Source organism: Microcaecilia unicolor, chromosome 3 (genome assembly GCF_901765095.1).
Source record: "Microcaecilia unicolor chromosome 3, aMicUni1.1, whole genome shotgun sequence".
NCBI lineage: Eukaryota > Metazoa > Chordata > Amphibia > Gymnophiona > Siphonopidae > Microcaecilia > Microcaecilia unicolor.
Window position 1 is genome coordinate 16383730 of NC_044033.1, and position 21626 is coordinate 16405355.

Below are 21626 nucleotides of genomic sequence, written 5' to 3' on the forward strand. Positions count from 1 at the left end.
AGTGCTGGGTAGACTTCTACGGTTCCTTGATCGTGGCTGAATAGATTTGGATGGGCTGCACTTGGGCTTTTCACCACAACTTCAGATATTTGAGAACAAGGACAGTGCTGGGCAGACTTCTACTGTCTATGCCCTGAAAACAGGTATACATATGAAGTATCACATACCACATGTATTTATTTAGAGTTTTGCTCACACCTTTTTCAGTAGTACCTGTAGCTCAAGGTGAGTTACATTCAGGTACTCTGGATATTTCTCTGTCCCAGGAGGGCTCACAATCTAAGTTTGTACCTGAGGCAATGGAGGGTTAAGTGACTTCCCAAGATCACAAGGAGCAGCAGTGGGATTTGAACCATTCAGCTCTGGATGCAAGACCAGTGCTGTAACCACTAGGCCACTCCTCCACATGTAGTGAGTGGAGGAGTAACCTAGTGGTTAGGTCACCAGACTTTGATCTTGGAGAACTAGGTTCAATTCCCGCTGCAGGTGCAGCTCCTTGTGACTGTGGGTAAGTCACTTAACCCTGCATTGCCCCAGGTACAAATAAATACCTGTATATAATATGTAAACCGCTTTGAATGTAGTTGCAAAAACCACAGAAAGGCAGTAAATCAAATCCCTCTCCTCCTCCTGCAGGCCTTGAGTCTTCCAGGCACAGCATTAGATTCAACAAATGGTGCAGTAAGGGAGTCTTTTACTAGAGATAAGGGAGTCTTTTACTAGAGATTAGATCGAGTTATCTGCAATAGGGCCCACAGGAATAAAATGGGCCCTACTACAAATCAGGGGCGTAGCCAGACTTCGACGGGAGGGAGGGTCCAGAGCCCAAGGTGAGGGGGCACATTTTAGCCCCCCCGGTGCCGCCAACCCCCCCCCCCCCCACACCATTGCCGACGCCCCCACTGCCACCACCACCACCAACTTTGAAGACCCCTGCCGACGACCCTCTTGACCCCTCCTCCCGCCGCCAACCCTCCCCCCCCGCCGCCGTCGTGGGCTACCTTTGCTGGCGGGGGACCCCAATCCCCGCCAGCCAAGGTCCTCTTCTTCCCACGAAGGCTTCGTTCTGTTTCTGACGTCCTGCACGTTGTACATGCAGGATGGCAGACTCACAGAAACAGAACAAAGCCTTTCAAGATGGCTTCGTTCTGTTTCTGTGAGTCTGACATCCTGTGAAAGAAGAGGCTGTATGAAGCGGGTGGGAGGTAAAAACGTGCAGGAGGTGGGGAGGGAGGTCCTGAAACGACAGGGGAGGGGAGGAAAGGGGGGATCATGACCAACATGGGGGGGGGGAAGGGGGTCCTGAAACTACAGAGGGGCGTCCTGAAATGACACGGGGCGAGGGGTTTCCTGGAAATCAACTGGAAGGGTAGGGGCAGGTCCTGGAACTGGAAGGGGAGGGGGGTCCTGGATCAGGGGGTAGGAGGGGAGGAGGAGGAGGAGGAGGGGAGGGGGGTCCTGGAACTCGGAGAGGGGGGGAGAGGCGGAGTGGGAAGGGGAGAGGGGGGATGGGAAGAAGTGGCAGGAGGGGTCCTGGAACTCACATGTGAAGAAGTGGGAGGGGTTTCAGGAACTCAACAGGGGTGGAAAGGGGAGGGGAAGGGGGTTTAGCAAACTCTCGGTCTCGCTGTGTCTCACATATGCACTCGCACACACTGTCATTCTGAAACACACACTCTCTCACAGACACACTCGCACCCACTCTCACTCTCTCTCTGACACACACACACTCGCACAGTCACTCTCTCTCTCACTCAGTCACTCTCTCACACACACACTCTCTCAAACATACACACTACGAGGAAAACCTTGCTAGCGCCTGTTTCCTTAAAAACTGAAACAGGCCTTTTTTACTAGTATATATATATATATATATATATATATATATGCGGGTGACATTACACTGTTTATTCCTGTTTGTTCACAAGATATTGATATTCCAAATAGAATTGCAGGTTGCATCCATTTACTAGAGGAATTAATTTCTTCCCATCTCTTAAGGCTGAACAAGGAAAACTGAGTTGTTAATTGGTTAGCCTTCTGAGATATGGAATGATAATGTTTTGAAATTAGCCAGTGGTGTTCCTAGGTCAGCTGCCACCTGGGGAGGATCGCCGCTGTGCCTCCCTCCCCCGCAAATCACCGCCTCCCGGCGCATCACCTCTACTCCCCTAAGCGCATTGCTCTTTCCTCCTCGGGGTGCAGGGAGCGGTCATATGGCTGTTGGCCCCGCCGGTAACGTCAGAGGGAGCAGAGAACCGGTGGAGCCCATAGCCGTGTGGTTGCTCCCTGCACCTTCCTTGCAGCGGATCCCAGGGGCAGATCGTCCCCACCACCCTACCCTTGGTATGCCACTAAGTACATAAGAATTGCCATACTGGGACAGACCGAAGGTCCGTCAAGCCCAGCATCCTGTTTCCAACAGTGGCCAATCCAGGTCACAAATACCTGGCAAGATCCCAAAACAATACAATACATTTTATGCTGTTTATCCTAGAAATAAGCAGCGGATTTTCCACAAGTCCATTTTAATAATGGTCTATGGACTTTTTCTTTAGGAAGCCATCCAAAACTTTTTTAAACCTTGAGCTACTACTGAAAAAGGTGTGAGCAGAGAGAGCGGTGACGTCACGCAGAGCAATGGCGGTGTGAGAGAACAGCTCCACATGCCAGCATCGAAGATCGATCATATATAACTGCTTTTAGCGTGATTAGAGAGCACAGACCCAATAAAAGCGTGTTGGAGGACTGACGGAGTGTAGTGATGGCTGGAAAAGTGGCTGCAGGACTCCGTAAGTCTTTAAAAGATTTTACATACCGGCCACAACACTCAGCGCACAAGATGGCGCTTACAGAAGAGCGCGGTAAAAATACTAACGTTGGTCGCAGCGTCTCGCCCGCTGAGAGCGAAGCGGAGGGTGAAATCTCGGCGAAAGATTTCTGGGCACTGCTTGAAGTAATCCGCTCGGATATTAAAGGGATTCGCGAGGATTTCGCGACCCTAGCAGCAGATCTCCGCGGCGAAATCACAGAAATGGGCCGGCGGGTGGAGGAGCTGAACGACCACGTGGAGGTCCAGCAGGAAGCTTTGAGCGCTGTGGAAATTGCATTGAAGGAGCAACAGGCCCTGTGCAGGTCGCTGAGTGACAAAATTGAAGATCTGGAGAACAGAGGCAGGAGATCCAATCTTCGCATTAGGGGTATCCCGGAGCAGGCAGAATATATGAATTGTGAGAAGGTCACATAACAAATTGCGAGTATGTTGCTGTCGGAAGAGGGGCAAGAAGTGGCCATTGAATCAATCAAAGTGGACAGAGCGCATAGAGTATTGGCGCGGATGAAAGCTAATGTGCCTCAGAATATAATTGCCTGTTTTTCGGAATATAAGATAAAAGAAGCGATACTCCGTAAGGCAAGGAAAATGGAAGTGGTGCACTGGGATTCCTTCCCTATTGAACTGTACCAAGATTTAGCCCCTGCCACATTAAAAAGGCGTGCGGAGATGAAGAACTTTGCCAGATATCTACGTGATAAAGGGATTACCTATAGATGGCAGCACCCGTTTGCCTTAGCGTATAATTAAGAAGGAAAATGGAGTCGCATCACTAATATGGAGGAAGCACGTGCGACATGGCCTGAGGTAGAAGCACCTGCGGGGGATCTGGAGGAACATGGACGACTGGAAGCGGCCTCGAGACCGGCGCGGCAGCGTTGGACACGAGTGACGAGAGGCAAGGGACGCCTCACCAGACAGCGGTCCGAAAAGAAACTGCCAGCACCACAAAATAGTCTAACTTGACTCTAGAGATGTGAGCTTTGATATTCCATAGGTGTTTGGTATGTTCAATGTGTGTATGTTTATGGGCTTGTATGTTGGGGGATGACGGGGGTAACAACATTGTAGTTATATGAATATGCGGGGAAGTTGGGGGCATGTTATGGCGTGTGGTCAGTCACCGTTCTCACACCTTAGAGGTGGGATAAAGTTGACCCATCGGTTGGATAAGGGCAGGGGGTGGGGGGTTGGGCTGGGGGAGGGACATGGGTATCTCAGGAAGAAGTTAGCTATACTTACATGCCTGAGATATCCTGTGGGGGGGGGGGGGGGGGGGGTTGATGTTGCTTATATGTAAGATGCCTAGATTTCTCTGTTAGCCTGAATTGCTATTTTGTATTGAAAAGTTATTAATAAATAAAGTTGATTAAAAAAGAAAAAGGTGTGAGCAAAATGGAAATAAAAAAATGGTATAACTTTCTGCTTATGCTACTATTCTGTAATGGAATCTGGCCTCTGTGCATTCCATTTTGGCGCACTTGAGTGTCAAAGCCGTCACCATCCTATCAGCGTGTGTACCAAGATGCACGTATTTGGCCAGACAATTTTATCAGAGCCATTTTCCATATATAAAAGCTAATTTACATATAGAAATTGTTTTTTTTCCCCTGGGTTGGGACACCGCGACTGGATTTACAGCTCAGGCCTGCACGAAAAATTCAAAATAGAAAAAAAAAATTTCTAAGGAGAACTATGACACAGATTGCAAGAGACTGTTCAAAATGACAATAAATCAAATGAGGCCTCAGAGCTCACGGAGCAATGGTGAATTAGCTGCCACAGCGGCCAATATTACCTCACGATTGAGTCCCACAATTCTTATTACTGGCCTCAGAAACTAATACTCTGAAAAAAGAGAGCAATAAAAAACTCCTATTACAGAAAAAATTGCTCTCTTAAAAACAAGGAATGGATCCACAGAAGCTTAGCTGAAACTGGGTGGCGGGGGGGAAGAGGGGTTGGTGGTTAAGAGGCTAGGATGGGGGAGGGCAGACTTATACGGGGTCTGTGCCGGAGCCAGTGATGGGAGGCGGGACTGGTGGTTGGGAGGCAGGAAATACTGCTGGACAGACTTATACGGTCTGTGCCCTGAAAAAGACAGGTACAAATCAAGATAAGGTATACACATATGAGTTTATCGTGGGCAGACTAGATGGACCGTGCAGGTCTTTTTCTGCCATCATCTACTATGTTACTATGTTACAAACAGAGAAAAATCAGTCCAAGTCATGCAAGCTGCATCATACCTCAAAACAGTGTTTTGCAATCTGTGTCATACTTCCTTATCAGCACACTTTTGTTTTCTATTTTGAATTTTTTATTTGTTTGCTACCTCTGTTTTTGGATAGCTAGAACAAGGAGCCAGATACTTCGTCTTTGTTCCGTGCGAACAACTGTGGCATAAAACTTACATAAGTACATCTACTGTGTTACTATGTTACATAAGTAATGCCATACTGGGAAAAGACCAAGGGTCCATCGAGCCCAGCATCCTGTCCCCGACAGCGGCCAATCCAGGTCAAGGGCACCTGGCAAGCTACCCAAATGTACAAAACATTTTATACATGTTAATCGCGAAAATTGTGGATTTTTCCCAAGTCCATTTAGTATCAGTTTATGGACTTGTCCTTTAGGAAACTGTCTAACCCCTTTTTAAACTCTGCTAAGCTAACCGCCTTCAACACGTTCTCCGGCAACGAATTCCAGAGTTTAATTATGCGTTGGGTGAAGAAATATTTTCTCCGATTTGTTTTAAATTTACTACACTGTAGTTTCATCGCATGCCCCCTAGTCCTAGTATTTTTGGAAAGCGTGAACAGACGCTTCACATCCACCTGTTCCACTCCACTCATTATTTTATATACCTCTATCATGTCTCCCCTCAGCCGTCTCTTCTCCAAGCTGAAAAGCCCTAGCCTCCTTAGTCTTTCTTTTCCATTTGGGTTCTACAGACTGACTTTTTAAAAAAATGTCTTTCTTGACTAATGTAAAAGAGCCAGTGTCTTTTCCCTGCTTGCTGATTAATCCGTACAAGAGCCCGGCAGTTACATCTTTCATGCTCATTGTCTTGGGTAGAGGGTTCACACAGAACCCTGTGTTGAAATAATCTCCCAGCTCCTCTCTTTAAACGGCACTCTCCCATCCCTGGAAGGGGAGTTTTACATCCGAGGTCCTGTCTGCTCTGAGTAAAAGCTTCACAGGAGAAGGGATGTAAATCCCAGTGACAGAACCCTTTAGAAAGATCTGAATTAGTCTAAGAAAATGCCGTTCCTGTTGCTTCTTAAATGCATCCTGGGGTAACCGCGAGCATTGCTTTGGCCAAGAGCCCAAGTGCAGATACACTTTAAAGTTTTTTAATGTGCTTTGTGGTCTGCAAAATGTATTTTTATGCCTTAGGTTTTCTTAATTATACAGTTCAACTTATGATAAACAAAAAAGTCTGCCCGACTTAGTTTGGAGTAGGCCGTCCTCAAGCAGTTCCGAGACTTTTGGGGGTACAGTTGGGGTGACTGTGCTTGTCTGCTGGATGCAAGTTAATATCATTTGTACTTTTCTAGAACAGCTTTGGTTACTGCACAGAAGAGATCAAGGGATCTATATTCAGAGCAAGGGGGTTGAAGTTTTTCTGAGACTAATGGCACATCGATACGGGGGAAGTTGGAGAAGATCCAGCTTGTATGGTCTTGGGTCTGGAAGTTAGCTGTGTGAGATCAGACTTCTCATCGAGGGCGACCTGCGGGGGACGGGGGGAGGGATATGGAGACTCGTTGTGGGACCTCATTTGCATAAATCGTTAGGGCCATGTGTGAAAAACGATAGTCACTCATTGGTAGGAATATGATTATATGACAGAACTTGTAATATGCTTCCTCATTTATCCTCTTGAATTCATCCCTCTCCCAACCATCATTATTCATTCTTCACATTATCCCAATTTACACACTCTTCCCACTTCCTCCTCTACCACCTTCCTCCCTTACCCATTTTACTTACCCACTTTTATTGTTGACCTACTACTACTTAACATTTCTAAAGCGCTACTAGGGTTACGCAGCGCTGTACAGTTAAACAAAGAAGGACAGTCCCTGCTCAAAGGAGCTTACAATCTACAGTGGCGTACACGCCGCTGGGGGTGGTGCCGCGGCGCGCGCCTGTCGGCTGCGAGTTCGAATCGCTACACTAAATTCTCTCGTTCGCTGCAGCTCCCTCCCTCTGCCGCGGAACAGGTTACTTCCTGTTCCGGGGCAGAGGGAGGGAGCTGCAGCGAACGAGAAAATTTAGCGTAGCAATTCAAACTCGCAGCCGACAGGCGCGTGCCGCGGCACCCCCCCCCCTAGTGGAGTGCACCCGGGGGGGGGGTGTCATTTTACCGGGGTGGGGGGGCGCATCGGCGATCCGCCCCGGGTGTCGTCGAGGCTAGGAACGCCACTGACAATCTAATGGACAAAATGTGCAGACAATCAACTTGGGGCAGTCTAGATTTCCTGAATAGAGGTATAATGGTTAGGTGCCGAAGGCGACATTGAAGAGGCGGGCTTTGAGCAAGGATTTGAAGATGGGCAGGGAGGGGGCTTGGCGTATGGGCTCTTTATATAATATATTTAGCTGTTTTATCCTTTTTGTGTTATCTTGTAAACCTATCGTATATTATGTAAGCCGCACTGAGCCTGCTAATAAGTGGGAAAGCGCGGGATATAAATGTTACAATACAATAGGAACGATCCTGTTTCTCATCCACAGTCCAGTAATAGTGTGTGCTTGGTGATCTGTCTTGGCACTGTCCTTATGTTGCTTGGGTGGGGTTCTTTCTCATTCAAGGACTGTGCGGATCACAGTACGAGGCAGAATGGATAAAAAGTGAACATTTATTCATAAGTTACTACACAAGCTCTGTAATGTCATGGGGGGTGTCCATTAGATCCCATTGTCTTCTTCTGGCAGGTATTATAATGCTGTAGGTACGCGGAGACGGTGGTAAAATGTTACATCAGTGTGTACGTGCTCACCTCAGTAACCTCGGGGTTTTTGTCATTTCTTTTCTTTCCACCTCCCCAGGATGAGCTGGATCTCACAGACAGGAACAGAGAGGCCATGTTCGCACTTCCTCCGGAGAAGAAATGGCAGATCTACTGTAGCAAGAAGAAGGTAAGAGTCGACGTCGTTCTTCAACTTCAGCTCAAATGGGGGCTTTGCACACAGGTTAGCTTGTCTTTAGCGCCCAATTTTGTGGGCCCACGGTGTGAAAAGGGAATTGTGCGCAAAACCTCCGGGAGACATCGGTGCACAGAACAGTAATGAAGATATTGGATATTCTGCGCAGGTTCACAGCCTTGTGACGAATACCCGAAGGTTGAGCGCAGGGTTCCCTAACACTGGGGTTTTAGCACCAGCCCTGAGGAGGTGTAAAAGGTTAACTTGCTCTTCTGTGGTCAGTGCTAGTGAGGATTTAATGTCCGTTTCTTCTCTTTAATGTGAGCGTATGGACCACACAACTTTTGCTGGAGCAATAATTGTATATCGTCTCTTTGACTGACATGCACTTATGCCAGAATGCTACTCTGTTCAGAAATAATAAATAGCATTGGAAAACTGCATGCACAGAATAGAATTCCGGCACTTGCGTGCATAGGAGCCGACTCTGTGGGTGCTGTGGGTGCTTGAGCACCCCCAGTATTGAGAACATTCCTTGTATGTGGCCAAGGAAGTATTATTTCCACTGGGCTTAGCACCCCCAATAATTTTGAAAAGTTGGCTCCTATGCTTGCGTGGATATACGAGCATGCAGCTCCGTGTGCTTGTACCAGGGCTGCTGAGAGGGGGAGGGAGGGGGGGCAAGATTCCCCCAGGCCCGGCCTCCATGGGGGGCCCGACGCCGGCGTTTGTCTTTGTCCTGCTCCTGACAGAATCTGGGTGATTGTGTCCTGCCAGGAGCAGGAGAGAGAAAACTCTGGCACCAGGCCCCCCCTTAGAAACTGGGGAGGAGCAGACACAGGGCTTCAGGCCTCTGGCTTGGCCGGCGGGGGTCCCCAAGCCCTGCCAGCATAAGCCTTCCTTCAGCGCTGTTCTCCGCCGCATTGCCTGCCCTGCGGCTGCTTTTCTTCTCACGTCACAAAGGCAAAGAGGTAGAGGAGCTGTAGCATGAAAGCATTTTGGAGATGAGTTGGTGAAGTTTGAACTGTGTGCTTAAGTGGATGTGGAGACAATGCATTGATTTGAGAAGAGAGAGCACCTGGTCCTAGTGGTACTGTACAAAGATTATTTATTTATTTATTAACTCAACTTTTTAGCTCATCCTCCTGACAACACTCAGAACTGGTTACAGAAATTACATTCATAATAATAAAACATAAAACACCGCAATTGGAAAGGAAAGCCAGTGCTGGGCAGACTTCTACGGTCTGTGCCCTAAAAATGGCAAAGACAAATCAAGGTCTGGTATACATACAAAGTATCACCTACAATGAGTTTATCTTATTGGGCAGACTGGATGGGACCGTACGGGGCTTTACCTGCCGTCATTTACTGTGTTACTATGTTAATGATAATAACAATCATACGTTAATTTCGAATGAACCAACCAGGAACACAACTGGATCAACAAGAACATACCTAAACCTCCATTACCTTAACTGCAAAGGACTCGAATACAAATCAACCTATGCAGCCAGCTTCTCCTATATAAGCACACAACTATGGAACGCACTACCAAAAGTTGTGAAAACTACATATGACCACCTAAATGACACAAAATTATTCAGGGTCGTCAAGTCGCAGGAGGAATGTGAACGATTACAGGAGGACCTTGCGAGACTGGGAGAATGGGCGTGCAAGTGGCAGATGAAGTTCAATGTTGACAAGTGCAGAGTGATGCATGTGGGTAAGAGGAACCCGAATTATAGCTATGTCTTGCAAGGTTCCGCGTTAGGAGTTACGGATCAAGAAAGGGATCTGGGTGTCGTCGTCGATGATACGCTGAAACCTTCTGCTCAGTGTGCTGCTGCGGCTAGGAAAGCGAATAGAATGTTGGGTGTTATTAGGAAGGGTATGGAGTCCAGGTGTGCGGATGTTATAATGCCGTTGTATCGCTCCATGGTGCGACCGCACCTGGAGTATTGTGTTCAGTACTGGTCTCCGTATCTCAAAAAAGATATAGTAGAATTGGAAAAGGTACAGCGAAGGGCGACGAAAATGATAGTGGGGATGGAACGACTTTCCTATGAAGAGAGGCTGAGAAGGCTAGGGCTTTTCAGGTTGGAGAAGAGACGGCTGAGGGGAGATATGATAGAAGTGTATAAAATAATGAGTGGAATGGATCGGGTGGATGTGAAGCGACTGTTCACGCTATCCAAAAATACTAGGACTAGAGGGCATGAGTTGAAGCTACAGTGTGGTAGATTTAAAACGAATCGGAGAAAATTTTTCTTCACCCAACGTGTAATTAGACTCTGGAATTCGTTGCCGGAGAACGTGGTACGGGCGGTTAGCTTGACGGAGTTTAAAAAGGGGTTAGATAGATTCCTAAAGGACAAGTCCATAGACCGCTATTAAATGGACTTGGAAAAATTCCGCATTTTTAGGTATAACTTGTCTGGAATGTTTTTACGTTTGGGGAGCGTGCCAGGTGCCCTTGACCTGGATTGGCCACTGTCGGTGACAGGATGCTGGGCTAGATGGACCTTTGGTCTTTCCCAGTATGGCACTACTTATGTACTTATGTACTTATGTAAACTTCCGGAAATCACTAAACACCAACCTATTCAATAAGGCATACCCTACGGACCCAACTTAAATGCCAGAACCCTGCTACACAAGTAAACTTAAGCTCATACTTGGACATATCATAACTTCTCCTCTCTATAATTCCCAAATGTGTCTAACACATGAACCTCATTCTAGCTCAACACCACATTGTATTTGTTCTTATCGGACTTGGCGAAAGCCTTACGGTACTATGTAAGCCACATTGAGCCCGCAAATAGGTGGGAAAATGTGGGGTACAAATGTAACAAATAAATAAATAAATAAATAGACGAAAGCAATTCAATGCAACAGTTCCTCAGCATAAACGCTAACAATTTTCCAAAAATAGATACGTTTTTACAGCCTTCCGAAACCCGATAAATTATAAATAGATCTTATAGTAGAAGGCAACCTATTCCATAACCAAAAAAAAAAAAAAAAAAGAGTAGGGTCGTGCCTGAGCAATGTGTCAAAGAAAAGCTGTAGCAGAGGGCAAAACACTTTGGAAGCAAAGCAATCGCTTAGGGACATAGCTTGGCAACGTAGCACAAACATATTTGGGAGCCGTCCCATGAAAACCCTGAGGGGCCCTTTTACTAAGCTACGGCAGGGCTAATACACAGGTAGCGTGTGCTAAATCAACATTACCACCGGGGTAGCGCAGGCACCCAGCGGTACTTCCGAAGTTGGCGCACGCTGTTTCCCGCTGTAGAAAATAACTTTCTATTTTCTTCCGCGGGGGCGTTCCCAGCGGTAATCGGCAGCGTGGCCACATTACTGCGCACTGAGTGAAGACCACACGAGTAGCGCTTGAGTTCTTACCGCCGCGTAAATAGGTGGCGGTAAGGGCTTTTTTACCTGCTGCAGTAAAGACTGGCCCACGGCGTGCCAATTTCACGCATCCAAACTAGCGCAGGCCACTTTTTAACCACAGTTTAGTAGGCCCCTGAATGCTAATACCAACGTTTAAAAAATGCACACGTAAAAAATAGGCGTAATATGGTCTCGAAAGCCTGCCTTTTTTAAAAAGTCTGTCAGCCGCATTTTGGACCTATTGGAGTCACTTCACACTCCTTTTAGGCAACCCTACAAACAAAATGTTGCAATAGTCAATTATGTAAGCATTAGTAAAAGAGGCCCGTTTCAAACAGAAAGGAAACGGGCACTAGCAAGGTTCCAGAGCCCCCTCCCCCCTCCTGTTCCCCCCTCACCCCCTCCTCTTCTCCCCCCTCCCCCTACCCCCCTCTTCTCCCTCCCTCCTGAAGGAAAGGATGGTTAACTTTCTGGATGCCAGCGGGTTACAGGATCTGAGGCAGCATGGCTTTACCGAAGGAAAATCCTGCCAAACGAATCTGATTGACTTCTTTGACTAGATGACCAAAGAACTGGATGAAGGACAAAGCCATTGAAACGGTCCCTCACAGAAGACTCGTGAATAAGCTGAGAGGGCTGAACATAGGACCCAAAGTGGTAAAATGGATTGGAAACTGGTTGACCGACAGGCGACAGAGGGTGGTGGTAAATGGAACCCACTCGGAGGAAAGTAAAGGGAGCAGTGGAGTGCCTCAGGGATCAGTGGTGGGGCTAATTCTGTTTAATATATTTGTGAGAGACATTGCTGGAGGGTTAGATGAAAAAGTTTGCCTTTTTGTGGATGGCACGAAAGATAGCCAATAGAGTGGATACTTTGGAGGGATCTCCAAACGTAGTTGCTAATACCACAGAAAGGCGGTATATCAAGTCCCGTTTCCCTTTCCCTTGTTAAAATTTAATTCGAAGAATTGTAGAGTGATGCGCTTGGGGTGCAAAAATCCAAAAGTGATGTACTGGATAGGAGGGGAGAGATTGATAAGCTCGGTTCAGGAGAGGGACCTTGGAGTGATGGAGTCTGAAGATCTCAAGATGATGAAACAATGCAACAAGATGGTGTCCACGGCCAGAAGGATGCTAGGCTGCTTAGAGAGGGGTATAACCAGTAGAAGAAAGGAGGTGTTGATGCCCCTGTACAAGTTGTTGGTGAGGCCTCACTTGGAGTATTATGTTCAGTTTTGGAGGCCATATCTTGCTAAGGATGTAAAAAAACTGGAAGCGGTTCAAAGAAAAGCAACAAAAATGCATTTTGTGTAGTAAGGCATACGAGGAGAGACTTTCTGACTTTGAACATGTATACCCTGGAGGAAAGGAGAACCAGGGGTGATATGATACAGACCTTCAAATACTTAACAGGTGTTAATCCGCAAACAAAACTTCCAAAAACGGGAAGGTGGTAGAACTAGAGGACGTGAATTGAGGTTGAAGGGTGGAAGACTCAGGAATAATGTCAGGAAGTATTTTTTCATCGAGAGGTATCTGGTAGTGGAAACGAAAACTGTAACAGAAATGTAGGATAAACCAGTGGCATAGCCACAGGTGGGCCTGGGTGGGCCGGGGCCCACCCACTTAGGGCTCAGGCCCACCCAACAGTAGCATACATTTAGCGGTAGCTGGGTGGGGAGCCCAAGCTCCGCCAGCTGAAGACTTCCCCTTGATGGTAACAAAAACGCTATTCTCCGTGATACTGGCACCTGCACATGCTAAGTTTTCAGCGCATGCCTGCTGCAGACTGCCAAGGTGGAAAGAAGTGTTTTCCCGCCAGCTGAGATATGTTTTGGTGGTGGGGAGGTGGGAGAACACTTGGGGCCCACCCGCCTTGCCTAGGCCCACCCAAAATCTGTTTTCTGGCTACGCCTCTGGGATAAACACTTAGGAATCCTGTATAGAAGGAATCAGTCTAAAGAAGCTTAGCAGAGACTAGGTGGCAATGCTGGTAATTGGGAAGCAAAACCAATACAGGACGGACTTCTACGGTCTGTGCCTTGATTGTGGCTGGATAGATTTGGATGGGTTGGAATGGAGCTTATCAAGGGCTTTGATAACAACTTCAAAAGTTTTTGAACAAGGACAGTGCCAGGCAGACTTCTACGGTTTTTGCCCTGAAAAACACCTTGGACAAATCAAGTTCAGGTATACATATGTTGTATCACCTTGTATCACCTCATACCTTATGTAATCAGTTTATCTCTTCGGGCAGACTGGATGGACCACACAGGTCTTTATCTGCCATCATCTATTTTGTTACTGTGAGCTCTGTTTACTAAGGTGCATTAGTGTTTTTAACACACTTACAATTAGCGAGCGTGCTAACCGTGTACTACTACTACTACTATTTAGCATTTCTATAGCGCTACAAGGCATATGCAGCGCTGCACAAACATAGAAGAAAGACAGTCCCTGCTCAAAGAGCTTACAATCTAATAGACAAAAAATAAATAAAGTAAGCAAATCAAATCAATTAATGTGAACGGGAACTTGTGTAGACGCCTATAGGGATATTGTGGGCACATACACAGTTAATGCACGTACACGGTTAACGTGCGTTAAAAACGCTAACGCGCCTATAACACGGCTTAGTAAACACGGCCCCATGAATGCTGGGTGATGGTGGTGTCAGGGATCACACTCTTTAGGACTGATTCTTCACTGGAGAGACAGTTCAAATTTTAACAGTAAAATACAATTAAACAGAAATAAACTGTGAACCATTTTTGCATTAAAGAAAATTAATAAATGAACAAGAAACAAACCTGTAATAAACTGCAGTTATATCACTATGGATGAAAATAAAAATCTAATCTATGGAATATAGATAATCTCATCTTCATAACCTCAGAGGGATTGGCGGAATAAGTCAAGAGGAGTCCAGAGTTTAGATTTGTGACGTGAAGACATTATGCTTTTAAATAATGTAAAAAGAATTGAAGCGGTGCAAAGAAAAGCTACGAGGATGGTAAGGGATTTGCGTTACAAGACGTATGAGGAGAGACTTGCTGACCTGAACATGTATACCCTGGAGGAAAGGAGAAACAGGGGTGACATGATACAGACGTTCGAATATTTGAAAGGTATTAATCCGCAAACGAACCTTTTCTGGAGATACGAAGGCGGTAGAACGAGAGGACATGAAATGAGATTGAAGGGGGGCAGACTCAAGAAAAATGTCAGGAAGTATTTTTTCATGGACAGAGTGGTGGATACTTGGAATGCCCTCACGTGGGAGGTGGTGGAGAAGAAAGTAACGGAATTCAAAAATGCGTGGGATAAACATAAAGGAATCCTGTTCAGAAGGAATGGATCCTCAGAAGCTTAGCCTCTGCGCTTCAGACTCCATTGGCTACCCCTTCAATCTCATTTCATGTCCTCTCGTTCTACCGCCTTCGCACCTCCGGAAAAGGTTCGTTTGCAGATTAATTTGCGAAAGTTGCTTAGATTGTCCATGGTTTTTAGGGCTGGGGGTAACCCGTTCCATATCTGTGTACTTCTGAAGGAGAAGGTAGGGGCGTATGCCTGCTTATATTTAAGTCCTTTGCAGCTGGGGAAATTCAAGTTGAGGAATTTGCGGGCTGATCTCTTGGCATTTCTGGGCGGTAGGTCAAATGAACCATAAATAAACAAATGAACACATCATTCCATCAGTCAGCGCTGATTTCTATGGGGGCAAGCAGGGTAATTGCCCAGGACTCCAGCCCCACCCCATCGATCATACCACTGGGTGTCAGAGAGCCTGGCACCGGCTCGACCCACTCTTTCAATTCTGCCCTGGGCTCCAGTTGTCCAACACCATCCCTGACGTCAAGAGTCCTATAGAGTTTATTGCCTGTGGCACGGTTTGGGATGAAGCTGGGCCCTTGTTGGATGCCGTTGGTGGATTTGGGAAGTATACTTTTCACTTACGGTTCACTTGATTTGAATCGTGTTTCACACTGCAACACCTTTAGGAAGTAGGAAAGAAAATACTTTGAGCGTTGGACCTCTGATTGAAACAATATGAAGAGAAGCAGTGTGAAAGTATGTCAGATCATTTTTCGAGGTCCTTGGGAGACGAAACTAAAAGAATTCCATGGAGGGTCCAGGGGAGTGTGTGTGTGGGGGGGGGGCGGAGGGGGATGTATTGTGCTGTTTTCAACGGCCAACACTGTGACCGCAGACTGTCATGATGTTTATTTAATGCTCTGTATATTTTTCAAGCCTGTGTAACATTTTTGGCTAAACATTTTTCAACAAACTTCTATCTTTGACCAAATCTACATGTTTCATGTGATGCCTCACTTGTTTCTCTGCTACAGTGTGGCAAGTGTCCTACAGCAGTGTCCTTAACTGAACCGGGAGTTCACCACCAGTAAACCAATTATTGGAGGCAGACATCAGTCCGGGACAGATGGGCTGTAGGTCTCTGCAGTGCTGTTTCCCATTCAGCAGAATCCGTCTTTGGTTTCCTGCAAGCCTTCTACAGTTGTGTCTGATTCCTGTTTAGAATCAGCTACCCCCCCCCCGATCCAGAGCCCTTGCTTAGACTTTCCTTATTTCTCTGACGTTGGGGCCATGGGGGGAAAGGGGATGGGTGCCAATTTTCGATCATTTTCCTGAGTTAGCTGGCTCTGCTGGACAGATAACATTTTATATATATACTAATAAAAAAGGCCCGTTTCTGTTTTAAACTAAACGGACGCTAGCAAGGTTTTCCTGGGAGTGTGTATGTTTGAGAGAGTATGTATGAGATTGACTGTGTGTGTGAGAGAGAGAGTGAATGTGCGAGTATGTGTGTGTGACAAGAGAGAGAGAGTGAGACTGCTGGGTGCGAGTGTGTCTCCTCTGACCCCCCTCCAGCCACCCAGCGATTCTACTTTTTCCCTTGCCCCCCTCCAGCCACCCAGCGATTGTGCTATCTCCCCTGCCCCCCTCCAGCCATCCAGAGATTCTTCTTTTTCCCTTGCCCCCCCCTCCAGTCACCCAGCGATTCTCCTCTGTCCCCTGCCCCCCCTCCAGCCACCCAGCGATTCTCCTCTGTCCCCTGCCCCCCCTCCTGCCACCCAACGATTGTCCTATCTCCCCTGCCCCCCCTCCAGTCATCCAGAGATTCTTCTTTTTCCCTTGCCCCCCCTCCAGCCACCCAGCGAATCTCCTCTGTCCCCTGCCCCCCCTCCAGTCACCCAGCGATTCTCCTCTGTTCCCTGCCCCCCCTCCAGCCACCCAGCGATTCTCCTCTGTCCCCTGCCACCCCTCCTGCCACCCAACGATTGTCCTATCTCCCCTGCCCCCCCTCCAGTCATCCAGAGATTCTTCTTTTTCCCTTGCCCCCCCTCCAGCCACCCAGCGAATCTCCTGTCCCCTGCCCCCCCTCCAGTCACCCAGCGATTCTCCTCTGTCCCCTGCCCCCCCTCCTGCCACCCAACGATTGTCCTATCTCCCCTGCCCCCCCTCCAGCCACTCCTCACTTTAATCAGCATATATTAAATTCCCCCCATGTGCTACAGAAAAGCACCGAGCACATGCTATATAATAAAATGCACCTCCAACGTTCTGAAGCCGTAGTTCCGGAACGTTGCAGGAATACTTCAAGGCTTGAAGGCCTCACTTTCTCTGCTTCAGAACGTTGGAGGTGCGTTTTATTATATAGGATATGTTCTATTTTTGTAGCGCCAGTGCTTACCTAGCGGTGACGCTTCCCAGTTTGCGCCGGGTTAGCACGGGAGCCCTTACCGCCACATCAGTGAGTGGCAGTAAGAACTCCTCCCCGAAATGGCAGTGCAACAAGTTGTTCACTCGACCAAATGACCATTTCTTTTCGACCATAAAAGACAGCTGTGGTAAAAGACGCTAACACAGGCCCCCTTTTACCACAGCTTAGCAAAAGGACCCCCAAATACGTCTTCAGTGGCGCTGTCTCACCTGATAGGTGTGCCCAGCAAAACCTTGGAGTTCAGGATCATTCGGATGGTAGCAAAGCTCCAAGAATTGGACAGTTGCTCAGAATTCCAAAGGCCTAAGTCTGATATTCTGAGGCGTAGCTAGGACTGAATGGACCCTGGGTGAAAAAAATTGAAATGGGCCCCCTTTAACACCATCATTACCAGAGTACAGGGGGTTGGGGGGGGAGGGGGAGGCACATTTCCCAAAGCTTAGGGTTACCATGTGTCCGGATTTACCCGGACATGTCCTCTTTTTGAGGACATGTCCGGGCAACCGGGCGGGTTTTGCCAATCCTGCATGCATCCTTCCTGTTGTGATCTCGGCGCCGATTCAAAATGGCCGCCGAGAGTTGACGTGACCTCGCCAGACTTCAACTCTCGGCGGCCATTTTGAATTGGCGCCAAGCATCAGCAACAGGAAGGATGCATGCAGGGCAGCGCTCAGGGCAGGAAAGAGGGGGGCTCTTTCCTGCCTCGAAGAGGTCACTAGAGCACCAGGGCAGTAGTAAGGTAAGGGGAGGGGGGTGTGTGTGACAGAGGGGAGGGGAAAATGTGACAGGGGGCGGAGCGAGGGTGTGAAAGGGGACGGGGTGGGTGTGAAAGGGGGCGGGGTGGGGTGTGGTGGGGGCGGGGCATGTGTCCTTCTTTTGGGGGGTCAAAATATGATAACCCTACCAAAGCTGACATATGTAATCCCCCATTATATTGGGGGTTACTAAACTACTACTACTACTTAACATTTCTAGAGCGCTACTAGGGTTACGCAGCGCTGTACAATTAACAAAGAGAGACAGTCCCTGCTCAAAGAGCTTACAATCTAATAGACAAGTGAACGGTCGGTCCGATCGGGGCAGTCAAATTGGGGCAGTCTGGATTCACTGAACGGTAAGGGTTAGGTGCCGAACGCAGCATTGAAGAGGTGGGCTTTAAGCAAAGACTTGAAGATGGGCAGGGAGGGGGCTTGGCGTAAGGGTTCAGGAAGGTTGTTCCAAGCATAGGGTGAGGCGAGGCAGAATGAGCGGAGCCTGGAGTTGGCGGTGGTGGAGAAGGGTACTGAGAGGAGGGATTTATCCTGTGAACGGAGGTTACGGGCGGGAACGTAAACTGATGAGAGACCCCTCCTTTAGAGTTACTGGGGGGAGGGAGCAGGTTGGAAAGAGAGAGTGAGAAACCCAGCCCTAAGGGGAGTATTTACAGGAAAGTTGCCGTGGGAAATGTTTGTGGGTTTAGATGGATAAGGAGATGTCATGTAGGGGTGGAGTTAAGCATTAATAAAAGCTGTTATGTAGAGCACATGGTCTTTAGTTGCCTTCACCCCCTCCAGGATCCGTGAGAAGAGGGGGGTGTCCTGGATAGACCCAATGATGACCTAAGGCAGTTGTTCCCAAACCAGATCCTGGTGGCACCCCAGCCAGTCAGGTTTTTGGGATATCCACTATGAATATTCACAAGAGAGATGTGTGTGCAGTGCTTTCTCCAGGATCGCTTGTCCTTTTGACATTTCTTTCCTGTTTCCACCATCCATCTTTCCTTTGTGTCCCTATCTGTCCTGTCCAGCGTATCCCTCTGTGTCCCTGTCCCTATCCTCCCCCATGTTCAGGAGCTTTCTATGGATCCCTATCTTACTCTGTCTAGGAAACCCTTCTGTGTCTCTGTCCTTCTCCTTGTGTCCAGCATCGCTCTTCTTTCTCTCCTTCCCTATGCTCCATCCACTGTCAGCATCTCTTCTGTGGCCCTGTCCCTCCACATATCCAGATTCTCTCCTCTCTCTCTTCCCTTCCTTCTGCACCCCCACCCCTAACCCCACTACCCTCCCTAGTCTGACTCTCTCCTCCCTGTTGGTCCAGCATCTCACTTTCTCTTTCTTCCCTTCACTCCCCCCTCCAGTCCAGCATCTTTCCTCTCTCTTTCCTTCCTTCTGCACCTCCACTCCTAACCCCCTTACCCTCCCTGGTCTCATGTCTCTCTCTCTCTCTCTCTCTCTCCCCCTCTGTTGGTCCAGCATCTCACTTTCTCTCTCTTCCCTCTGGTCTCCCCCAGTCCAGCAGCTTTCCTCTATTCTGTCTAGGCCCCCTCCCCCACCAGTCCAAACACTGCAGCAAGTTGCTGGCAGAGTTCGCAATGAAAGCAGAAGCAGAAACCTGCGCGGCCACATTGGTGATCTGCAAGGGCCGACTTCTACATGGAATGTTGCTAGTGGAATAGCAACATTCCATGTAGAATCTCAAATAGTAGCAACAGTGGAGGAGTGGCCTAGTGGTTAGGGTGGTGGACTTTGGTCCTGAGGAACTGAGTTCAATTCCCACTTCAGGCACAGGCAGCTCCTTGTGACTCTGGGCAAGTCACTTAACCCTCCATTGCCCCATGTAAGCCGCATTGAGCCTGCCATGAGTGGGAAAGCGCGGGGTACAAATGTAACAAAAAAAACCCCCACACAAATAATGAGGAAAAGCCACCTGAGTAAAAGAGAATAGATGCCTATTTTTTTTTCTAGAATAACAGGTGAAATGTGTGCCTATAATTAAGGTGTGAGCTGGTATAAGGGCTTCACATCAATGTCAGAGATACACGTACACAGTGTGTTTTTTTTCTAGCAAAAAAAGTGCTGGTACTCAAATGCCAGGCCAACCTTCAGGGGTGGGGTGATCACTGAGGGACCCACCCCACAATAGCCAGGCCCCCTGCAACCAGTCACAGAATCTATGACAAGGCAGAATTGGTGTGTAGAGCCTGAGCTCTTTCATTAAAACTTGGGGTCCATGGGTCAATTTTAGCAGACAATGGAAAAGGTACCGGTACTCAGTACCCCCAAGTACCCCCTCAAAAAAAGCCCTGCACGTACAGTACAATCTCGATTATCCGACGTGAATGGGGCCGAGCCATTGTCGGAAAAGTGAAACGTCAGATTATACGGAAAACAAAAAAAATGCACGGAATAGGGTATCTTTATTTAAAATACAGTGTTGTTTATTAACACTAACCAGCAGTGTGTGAAGCCGGAAAACAGGAAGAGAACCTGCGCACTTCTTAATGGCAGCATGATGATGTCACCGGGTGGTGTCTATCGGCAATGCCGGGCGGTCGGAGTAGTGAAGATTGGATAATCGAGACTGAGCTGTATAATTTAGAGAATCGTATAAGTTACATGCATAAATGTGAGTCCTGCCCAAGCTGTACCCAGACTCTGCCCATGAGTACTCCCAGCTGTAAATATGCACATTCATGTCAATGTTGCCAGGGCTGCGGGTTTCCCGCCCAATTGGGCTCCTTCCCGCGACCCGCTGCGGCTTTTTCACGCCGCGTGTGGGTTGCGGGATTTTGGGCGACTTCTTTTTTCACCCGCCGTGTTTTTTTTTCCGCTGGTTTTCCGCGGCCGCGATGATGTAATTTCTATGCAATTAATATGTATTGCTGATGTCATTCATATGCAAATTTCCTCATTAATATTTATTAATGGTGTCATTCACATGCAGATTAACTTTGTGTGGTTTTGGGCGTGAACATTTTTTCCTATGTGGCAACACTGATTCATGTCATTATTCTAAACATTTACGCATGTCATTGGTGTATAGAGGTTAATCATTATTTTATAGAATTACCCCTTTATGGTGAGTGGTAATAATATTTGCCGGGTCTTTCATGGCAGAGATTATTAAAGTTACTAGCCATTAAGCCCGTAAAAACGAGCGAGTATTGCAGTCTCTCCCCTGGCCTCACCCCATCCACCGATCCTCCCCCCCATATCCAGCAACCCTCCTCTTTCCTTTGGCCTCCCCCCTCCCCCCATGTCCAGCAACCCTCCTCTCTGCCCTGCTCTCACCCCATGTCCAGCAACCATGCCCTCTCCCCTCTGCCCTCCCCATGTCCAGCTACCCTCCTCTCTGCCCTGCTCTCACCCCATGTCCAGCAACCATGCCCTCTCCCCTCTGCCCTTCCCCCCATGTCCTGCTACCCTCCTCGCCGCTGCTCCCTCCCCCCTCCATGCCAGGCCCCCTAAACTGACCTGACAGCGCCTCTCACCTCCGTGTGAAAGCGCTACAGGCAGCAGCAGATCGTCAGTGCAGGGGGCCCGATACGGAGGGGGGCGGGAGCGGCGGTGGGGATGGAGGGGGAGGGTGGAGGTTGGTTCGCGCGATGTTCATTTCCAGGCGGCGGCGGCGTCCGACAGTCCGACTCCGTTTCCCTCTCTGTTCCGCTCTCTGACGACATGACGTCTTGACGCGAGGGTGGGACAGAGAGGGAAGTCTGTACTGCGCATTTGCAGG

The 21626-nt window shown here is 48.1% G+C and overlaps 1 protein-coding gene across 2 annotated transcripts in view; it reads left to right on the forward strand.

Moving 5' to 3' along the window:
• Nucleotides 1–21626, forward strand: part of DAAM2 (dishevelled associated activator of morphogenesis 2) — a 482413-nt gene that overhangs the window by 167630 nt on the left and 293157 nt on the right. For both annotated transcript variants that reach the window (XM_030195775.1, XM_030195776.1), the window contains exon 3: nt 7892–7981. In XM_030195775.1, coding sequence (XP_030051635.1) covers nt 7892–7981 — 90 coding nt within the window. The remainder of the gene's footprint in view (nt 1–7891; nt 7982–21626) is intronic.